We start from the raw sequence: 10,122 nt of genomic DNA on the forward strand, positions 1-10,122 counted from the left end.
GGAGATCAGCTAGGTGGTTTGTGACCACCTAGAGGGGTGGGATAGGGAGGGTGGGAGGGAGGGAGTTGCAAGAGGGAAGAGATATGGGGATATATGTATATGTATAACTGATTCACTTTGTTGTAAAGCAGAAACTAACACACCATTGTAAAGCAACTATACTCCAATAAAGATGTTAAAAAAAAAAGGAGGTGACGTGTGTCCAGACGGAGAAACTGAAACTTGACGGAGAAACTGAAACTGTTTTTTCTTCTTGCTGGAAACTGAAAGTTATTGTCGACATGGACTCCAGGCCTCGGAGCAAGAGAATGGTTTTGGATGTTGGGACATGGGAGCAGACATTTCAAGAACTGATCTGGCAGGAGAAACCCCAGGCAAGATGGACCCTGAAGATGGATGGGAACCTTCAGCCAGAATGTGCAGCCCCAGGGTGGAAGCAATACAAGCAGAGAGCATTTGGCAGGTATGTGAGAGTCTGTCCAGCCGTGGGTCTTTCTGAGCCAAGAGGTTCAGCTAAGCATTGATGATTCTTTTGAGAGCTTGTTAAAAGAATATGTGTCACCAGGCTCTTCATGCTTTTATAATCACAGTGTTCTTTAAGATGGAAATGATAAGGCTCTAAGCCTCTATTTTGCTTAATGGTAGGAAATTTTTTCTTTTACTAGGCTTTCTCCTTAAGTATTTCTGGAAATCCCCAGGGAATACCATAAATCTGCCCTCCTATTCTCTCACCACAATTTATTCCAGACTGCTTCTATGTAGAGACCTGCTCTCCCCCATCAGTCCTGTCTGGCTTCCCCAGGCTGCAGCAGCCCTACGAGCCTAGTCCTGGTCAGTACCAGCCTAGGAAGACTGGGGCCTTCCTTTATAGCCCCAAGAATTGATTAAGGCCAAGCAATGGCTTTGAACATTACTTTACTGAAGGCCTGAAGATAATAGGAGGGATTGATGCTGCAAGAAATGAAAACCTGGTTCTTTGCGTCCCTAAATACTGCCCCTCCCTTATTGTCTGTCTCCCTCTTTAACTTCCAATGAGCCTCTAAGTTGCAGGAACCAGCTTCCTTGCCCATGCAGAAGGGTGAGAAATGCTGACTTGGACAATCAAGTCTTCTCTTTTTATATGGCATGCAGGGACTTTCGCTTCACTTTCCACCTCACCTGTTATCCTGCTTCCCTGCCTGCCCCCATCCTGCCTCAGGTGTCCTCTGTTCCATTCCTTATGGGTTATTAGCCATGCCATAAATTTTCAGACTTCTATACCCTTGTCTATGATGTTCTGCCTGTTCAGCAGGCCCTTTCTTCCTCCCTCCCTCCCTACTTGTCCCTCAAGGACTAACTCAAGTACCCTGGTTTTCCTAGGGACAGTAAGTGTTCCTTCTTCTCCATTCCCGTAAGACAGTGAATGGTTCTCTCTTTCTTTCTTTCTCTTTCTCTCTTTCTCTCTCTCTCTCTCTCTCTATATATATATGTTTGTAATACATTTATAAATAACGTATGTTCACATATTACATACTACAGAACATATATGTTTATATATAATTATTTTTAGCTGCAGAACCCATTGTTTACATGAAGCTTCCCGGGGCTCTACAGAACAGTTTTCAAGCCATTGGCCACAGCCCACATAGCAGTCATTCTGTTCTGCTTGGAACCTGGTGAACTATGTAAGAGTCTCTCTTTGCACCAACCAGAGCTCTTGGAGGGACTCATGATGTCTTTTATCAGTTTGGCACTGCCACAAATGGACAGGTGCTTCTCTTGTTCAGATGAATTGACCTGATAGTCATTCTGAGTTGGGAAAAGCAACGGATCAGCATAGTTTTAGAAAAATATCAACCAGCTTTTGAAAAGCACTTTGTAGTTTACAAAATGCTTTCACATATATTGTCTCATTTAATGTTGACAATATAACCCTTGAATATTTTTCCCTTTAATATTTTATGGATGTAAAAATTGAGGCTTAGAGTAGTGCTTTTTCCAAAGTCCCCTTGCTGTAAACTATGGACTTGAGTCTCCAACCCAAGTATTATGGTTCCAGGTCCTAAGTCAGGTACAAAGCTAACCACATTGCTCAATAGAGGTAATGTGGTATAGTAGGTAGATAATGTTGGGATTGGAAACATGGCTCTACCACTTAACTTTGTGTGTCCTTAAGCAAGTTGTGTATTGTTTTATGATTCAGTTTCCTTATCTGCATATTGGGCTCAATAATGCCTACCTCAGAAGAGTGCTTTAAAGATAAAATGGGATAACATTGTAAAACACTGCCTCAAAATAGGTACTTTATAAGAGTTTTCCATAGCCTTGTGAAGACCAAATTTCACTGGCAAATGGCAGAAATGTTTTTCCCTCTGAGACATCCAGAGGTGTTTTACCAGCAGAGGCAGACTTGGTACCACATATAGGTGGGAGTTCAATGGGCCACAGGAGAAAGCTTTACTAGAAATGCAGTCCCTCTCATTCTTGTCAAATTGGCAATATCACATACACTTTTTCAAGTTGAAAGGGTTCTTAGAGACCAAGGCCAGGCCCATTTCCCTGGCCTCGGTCAACAATCAGCTGAGGGCACGATGATCTTCTGTCTGTAGGTTCTGTTGTTCCTCATGCCGTCGAAGCTGGGCTTCCGCCCAAGTGCAGATCCTATTTCACATGTACCTGGAGCACCAGAAGTCCCAGGGAAAGGTGCTTGTGCGGCTCTTTGGTCAGAGGTGCCGGAAGTGTTCTCAGTCTCAATTTGAGAAGCCTGAGTTCTCCCTGGATAGCACCAAGAGGATTCTGAACAACCTGGTGCAGCGTATTCTGGAGAGATTCTACAGAAATGGCACCAAGAAGGTTTTGGAGATACCAGTGATCCAGGAGGTGCCTTTGGATGGGCACCATGATACGGTCAATTGTGAGGCATGTGCTCTGGGCTTCTGTATACAGAACTTACATAACAGCATGACAGAGCCAGCCAAATCCTCTCTCTCCTACATGAAGACTGGGAGCTCCTCTCCTCACCCTGGTGACATGTGTGGCCAAAACCAAGCTAGGAACCAGTCAGCTGAGGCAAAGGAGACTCAGGGAAGTGGGTATTCCTGCACCCATAAAGGCCCAGGGCCCAGCCATGCCACTGCTGGGATCCAAGTGCCTGGGGCAGGCCCTCAGCTCAAACGGGAGACAGGCCGACTGCTCACACCAGGGGCATACTGGCAGGCTGCACGGGGAACAGGCCCACAGCCCATCCGAGTAGCAGGATCACTTCCCCCAGGGTGGACAGACCCATGGCCCAGACAAGCAATAGGTCCATTACCTAAAGGGTTGGCACGTTCACAATCCACACTGGGGACAGGACCACAGACCCCCCGGGTGACATCTTCTCAGGCTATAAAGATGTCAGGCCAGCAGTTGACACAGGACACACAAGCCACCCAAGGGGCAGGTCGTCAGGCCACAAAGGTGACAGACCCACAGCCCACACAGGGGACAATCCCAAGGGCCACATCAAGGTCAGACACTCAGGCTACAAGGAGGGCAGGCCCCTCACCACTGGGGTCAAACTCACAGCCCACACGGGGAACAGGCCCCACGGCTACATGTAGGAACTTCAGTGAAAGTCAAGCTCCCTGGGGCAGGCAGGAGAGGTGCTCACCTAGAGGGTCTGCTCGAGACAGCTCTTTCAGATTACCTCCTTCAACGTTACCAAATAATTCCTTGAACCAGGAGCAGCGGTTCAACTGGGGCTATGTCTGTGTTGTTGCTCTGTTTACCTTTCTTCTATGTAAATACCTATAAGTAGAACGATGAAAAAAGACTTGTCTTCTCTTGTCTTAATTCCATGGTAATCAATGAACTGGCTGCCATTTTAATATGACAGAATTTGCTTTGGGACCAATGCATGGTCAAATTTATAGAATAAGAACTGGTTCCTGGACCTCTTTTGCAGATAGTTTAAAACATGACCTGGCAGATTAATAAATATTTGTTAAATCATTAAAAGATTTTTACTCATGCATTCACTCATTCATTGATATCAATATATAGAGACCATATCTTGACAAGAACTGAGGGTCCTGAGTTTCATCAGAAAGTTATTGTAGTAGGCTGAATAATGGTTCCCCCAAAATGCCCATGTCCTAATATGTTACTTTACATGGCTAAAGGGACTTTTCAGATGTGACTAATTTAAGGATCTTGAGATGAGGAGATTATCTTGTGTTATCCCAATGGGCCAAATGTAATCACATGGGTTTTTAAAGGAGGGAGGCAAGAGGGTCAACGTCAGAAAAAGGAAAGTTAACTATAGAACCAGAGGTTGAAGTGATGTGCTCTGAAGGTGGAGGAAGGGGTCACAAGCCAAGGAGTGCAAGCAGCCTTTAGAAGCTCATAACGGCAAAGAAATATATTCTCCCCTAGAGCCCCCAGAAGGAACCAGCTCTGCTGACATATGACTTTAGCCAAGTGAGGCTGATATTAGACTTCTAATCTCCAAGACCATGAGAAAGTAAATTTATGTTGTTTTAAGGCACTAAATTCATGGTAATTTGTTACAGCAGCAACAGGAAATTAATACAGTTATCAGTATCACTGCAGGGATCAGGCAGCTATGTTTTGGGTATGCTTTAGCTTTAACAACAACAAAAAAGAGTATAGATTAGAAATACTGACATACACATCCCCTCTTGTTCTTTTTTCTCTCCTACATAAACCCACCCAAATATCCCCATCCTAAAGAGATTTTCTAAAGCATCATCAAATCAAAGGGAATCTATTTAGAATGGAGGTATTTGGGTGGGCTTAAGTAGTTTGGTGGCCCTTGGAGCTATCATATTCTCTCACTCCTTCTAGCATTGGATTGAGAATCATGTAAGAATGTGCCAATCCTGAGATCTTGTGATGCATAGCTTCATCTTTCACTCTCTCTTTCCATCTGTCTGCTAGGCATTTCTACATGGTTCTCGTACTATCACCTCTACCTTCCCACATTCAAAATCAAGCTCATCAGCATCTCTGACTTTCTTGTTCAAATCTGCCCTAGTCACTCAAGCTTATCACCTTAACTTAACTTAACTTAACTTAACTTAACTTCTCCTCCTTTTCACCAATGCTTATTATCCCTTCTTTTGTCAAGTTGCTCCCATCTCTTGCCACTAGGTTTTCCTATCAACCCCTCTCCGCAAACAGTTCAGGGACTTGGATTATTGAAATAATGAGGAGATTTGGATTTTACCTCATAGGCAGTGGGGAGTCATTGAAAGCATTTGAGAATATGGGCAATTTGAGTAGAATAACAGTTTAAAAATATTATATCTTTCTGGAAAAGAATGGAGTATAGGATAGAACCAGTTAGGATTCTGGCTTGAAATAGGAGAGTGGTAAACACAGAGAGGGGTTCTTGTAGACAATAAATATCTTGAAGGAATTTGAAGACAATGAAAGGCAAGATGGCAGAAAACCCAAGGATGAAAACACTTCCTTTTTTTCTGGCCATCTCTTTTCATTGCCTCTCAGGCCACTCCCATCAGCACTCTCCATTTATATATGCCCCCATCCCCAAACCACTTTACTAAATGTCTGCATTCCTCCTGTTTTCATACCGTTTTGCTTCTTTCATAAAGAAGATACACATGAGGACTAGAGACTTTATTTCTGTCTTGGTTATGAGATATGACTGGTGCAGGTCATTATCCCTCCCTGAACCTCAGTTTCTCCACCTGTAAAATAGGTTAATGACTTCTAATTAAACATAGAGGATTGAACACATGCATTTCCTTCTGATCGCTCTTGAAATCCCACTGTGTGACAGTAAAAGGGGGGGAAAAGCATCAATTCACAAGGCAAAGAGCATGGGTGGAAGCTACAAAACAGATGGATTAGTGATGGGTTACTGACTTGCAGAGAGATCTGGAATACAAGTTAGGCAAAGGAAAACCAAGGTGCAAGGCAATTGATGTGGCACAATTTCATAAAAGTTCAAAAACTGTAGGCAACAAGTAGCTCTGAAGGTGGGTGTTAGGAAGCCTGAAGTGGTCGAAAGCCTTTAGAAAAAGTTCCATTTCCCCACTCCGATGCAGCCTTGTACCCACTCTTAACTCATTCCAGGGTGAGGAATGGAGGTTTATTCTCTGAAGACATTGACCCAGAGGGACTCTGGGTTTAGGAACTTGTGCATAGTTAAGGGAGGGGGTACCAACCAGCAATCAGAAAGTCTACATACTGACTAGAGGCACTCCCTTAGCCCACTACCAAATCTAGGAGCCAGCATTATATCCTACTAACCCTCCCCTCAAAGGCACAAAGAATGGACAGTTCCTCATTAGGAAAACTGATCAGCTCAAGAGAGAGAAAAAAATACATATACTGAAATCGGGGAAGGGGGTTCCTCCAATGGAATGACCAACTCAGATCATATAGTACTGTAGTACATATTTATTGAAAAAAAACCTGTGTATAAGTGGACCCATGCTGTTCAAACCCATGTTGTTCAAGCATCAACTGTATATGTAAACTACTAGAGATAATAAGGGGAAAAATTCTGTATGCAAGGAAAGTAAGACGTGTTTTTGGCTAAGAAAAGGTATGAGATATGGAGATGCATTTTTGTTAATGGAAAAGAAAGTAAATTTGTCCTAAAGTAATACTCATTATTTCAGAATTGAAAAGAGGACAACAGAAAAATAGAGGACAAATTATGGACATATCTATATCTGTAACTATAGAGAGAGAGGGAAATTAAGCATGAGCATGGGAAATTTTACCTTGTCTAATCAAGCTGGCTAAAATTGAATTGTTATTAAAAGTGTTTCTTAAATAAGCCTTAATATTAATAGTGTACTTATATAAAACTAAAACTTGATTTTTTTTTCATATACTGAAAAGACAAAGTTTTATTGGACTGTTGGTCTGCTCCTGATAAGAGACTGTGAAAGGTTTTTCTTTACCTATTAAATAACCTTCCTAAAAAACAGAAGTTCTGTGTTTTATCAAAATAATTTCCTTTGCTTCATGTCATCTTAATCAGGTCTTTCGTAACTTAAGAAAAATGAATCTTCTCAATATTAAGAGTGAAGTTTTGTTAACAACTATGTAACATTCTATATTTGCCTTTGAAACACTTTACTGTCACTTTGTCACATAGATTATTAAGTATTGTTTATTAATAATCTGGGATCCTATTTAGTCAAGTATCCAAACCTTTTGATATTTTTCACAAACTTCCCAAAATTAAATTCTAAATAAAGTCTTTTTGACCTCGAACTAATTTGGGGATTTCCCAGAGGGCCCCTGGAACATCTCAAAAGATTTGTTCTCTCTCCTTTTTTAAAAAAAAAATTGAAGTATAATTGTTTTACAATGCTATGTTAGTTTCTGGGGAACAGAAGAGTGATTTAATTATATATATATATTCTTTTTTGTATTTTTTTTCCATTATGGTTTATTACAGGATGTTGAATATAGTTCCCTGTGCTATACAGTAGGACCTTGTTGTTCATCTATTTTATATATAATAGTTTGTATCTGCTAATCCCAAATACCTAATTTATCCCTCCATCACCCCCTCTCCCCTTTGGTAACCATAAGTTTGTTTTCTATCTCTGTTACTCTGTTTCTGTTTTGTATACAGATTCGTTTGTATTAATTTTTTAGATTCCACATATAAGTGCTACCATATAATATTTGTTCTCTCTCTTTATAGAGGAGAGATGATGAACTAATTAGGCTTGTTTGATAGGTTGGATTATGTGAGAAGCATTGCCAAATAAATGATGCTAAACCTTCTTAGATTATATTTGTGTGGCTACATGTTATTTATATGTGTTCTACAAATTGTATAAAATCTGATATGTCCTGGTATGTTATCACTTTTAATTCTAATTATTATCTTGAAGTGTTGTGTGTTACAGAAATAAGCACATTTCCTTGTCAACTGCATTATAATGAACTCTCATGAGGTCTTTAACCATGGCCATTTTAAAGTCTTTGTCATTTACAGAGAGTTACTCTTTTACTTTTATGCTTTTGCAAATATGTTTCATTTTCAGAGAGATTCATGGAGTGGGCTCAAACAAGTACTCTAGAATACAGGTTTCTGATAACTTTAAGATCATAAAACTGAACTGGGTAGGAATTTCCAGAACTCATGGAAAAACTGGATTCAAGCAGAACAAGGATTAATAACGTGGGACTGAATGAACCGATGAGGATGATTATAATTTTATGATTTTTATTTGAAACACTGCTGATTTTTAAAAATGTTTTAGTTTTTCCAGATTTGAGGGAAACCCTCCCTCTTTTCTCTTAAGCTATCAACAAAGATGACTTATTTATCTTTTTCTCCCTTCTTGATCCTTCTATAATTCATAAACTCTCAATGAGTATTCTTATTTTCATGGTAATATATTTATTTGCATAAGTTCAATAAGAATCTGTTCTTATAACAGGACACAGTTGAAAACACTGGTTATATTATCAAGGCTTTGACTAGGATGTTAGGTTTGAGAATGTGCATAGACTCAGATATAACCAGAAAACTTAAAGGAACTAAGGTTGACTTTATGAAGCTAATAAAACCCCTTGGAAATACTGGCCTGCCCTTGCTTACAAGGTTCCCAGCAACCTAATCAGGTGACTAAGGAAGGTCACTTCCTGGTAGGTACAAGAGCCTCAAGATACTCTGGGGACCTTGAGAAGAGATGAACTCACCCAAATCTATATGTATTGCAGGAAATTTCTGAGGGTAAGTCCTTGGCTTGGCTTCCTGGCCTTAAGAGGCTTTTAAAAGTTCAAACTGATATTTCTTAAGAAAAGTTCCAGCAAACAGATTTAAAAGAGCCTCTATGATCAATCACTATTCTTGCTGCACTTATGTAAATAATCAGGTCAATTTTTTGGAACTAGATGTATTTTGCAAAAAAATTAGACTTAATTTGGCTCTCTTTTATAGAAATGAGGGTCATTTTAGAGAGATAAAGTAGGTTTCAGTAACACACCTTTGTGGATATTAGATTCTAGTACTGTTAATTGTCTTTGAGGTTTTGTTATTTACCTGTAAACTGGACTGAATCCTGAATTCTTCTAGTTTCCTCCAATATCTGGCTATAACACCCCAAACTAATGTTTCCAATTTTCTCTTACCCTTTTGACTTGGAATCACTAAGAACAAAAGCTGCACTATTCCCTGAAACCCTGCAAACTGAATGTGAACGACTTGATACAAACTGCAGAGAAACCACCACAACAGCTTATGTGTAGGCCATCTTTGTGTCTGCTGCTGTGTGCACCACTCAGAAAGTTTACTTGAACACATGATGACATCATTAGAGACATTCCAACTACAGAAGATGCTTTGACCCCAACATCTAGAGTATTCTCTAGAAATCTTCTTGACTGACTGCCCTCAGAACTCAGACTGGGTTTTCAGTCTGCTGTAATCATTAAGCTTTGTTTTTATTTTGTTTCCATAGAAATGCCTTATTAAATACCTGATTTCTCACACAATATAGGCCTAATTTGGGGAGCTCAAATACAAGACAACCTCCTGAAACGAGACACGACCATTTAACTGAACTGACCTATTCTCAAGACGGAGATTGGTTTAATGAGATATGAAGCAATCTATCAACTTAGCTTCTGGGCTGTGAAACTTCTTTTTTGAAGTTTCAAAGGCAGGACTGAAGAGGAGCAGAATTTGTTATCCTAAAACATGCCTCTTCAGCATAAGGATTATTTTAAGCTGTCTATTTTTAAGAAACAGCAGACAGAGGAGAAGCTCTGAGAACTGAGTAGAAGTTACCCTTTTGTAAGAGACATTTATATTTATAAGGGAAATCTCCATGTGTGAGAGTGTCTCCCTCTCTGTATCAGGAAGAGAAGGATGATTCTAAATCTCTAGAAACTCTTTGCAATGGAGAAGGTAAGGACTTCAATCTGTATAACAACCTTACTCTTGTTTACTATGTTTTCCTGGTCACCTTCCATAACCGACTCCTCACCCTCAACATCTTCTTTTGTCTTTAGCTGAATATTTAACATGATGATTCTGACCATCTTGGGGAGCTACTCGGTTTCTCTGGGTCTCTCCCACGTATACATGAAGGTATACATGTTATACTTTTATTTGCCATTCTCCTGTGAATCTGTCTT

General features: G+C 40.2%; 1 protein-coding gene across 1 annotated transcript; it reads left to right on the forward strand.

Moving 5' to 3' along the window:
• Window positions 1–281: 281 nt before the first annotated feature.
• On the forward strand, window positions 282–3,941 carry RTP4 (receptor transporter protein 4). The gene is made up of 2 exons (XM_060150260.1): window positions 282–463; window positions 2,589–3,941. Exons 1-2 carry the CDS (start codon window positions 282–284, stop codon window positions 3,772–3,774), a joined length of 1,368 nt encoding a protein of 455 aa, XP_060006243.1. The 3' UTR covers window positions 3,775–3,941.
• Window positions 3,942–10,122: the final 6,181 nt, after the last annotated feature.

Source organism: Lagenorhynchus albirostris, chromosome 5 (genome assembly GCF_949774975.1).
Source record: "Lagenorhynchus albirostris chromosome 5, mLagAlb1.1, whole genome shotgun sequence".
In the NCBI taxonomy this organism is placed as follows: domain Eukaryota; kingdom Metazoa; phylum Chordata; class Mammalia; order Artiodactyla; family Delphinidae; genus Lagenorhynchus; species Lagenorhynchus albirostris.

What these genes read in the sequence shown, in the direction of transcription:
- RTP4 (XM_060150260.1), top strand. Translation starts at nt 282, where the DNA reads ATGGACTCCAGGCCTCGGAGCAAGAGAATGGTTTTGGATGTTGGGACA. An exon ending in AAGCAGAGAGCATTTGGCAG is followed by an intron (nt 464 to 2,588) that starts GTATGTGAGAGT and finishes TTCTGTCTGTAG; the next exon opens with GTTCTGTTGTTCCTCATGCC.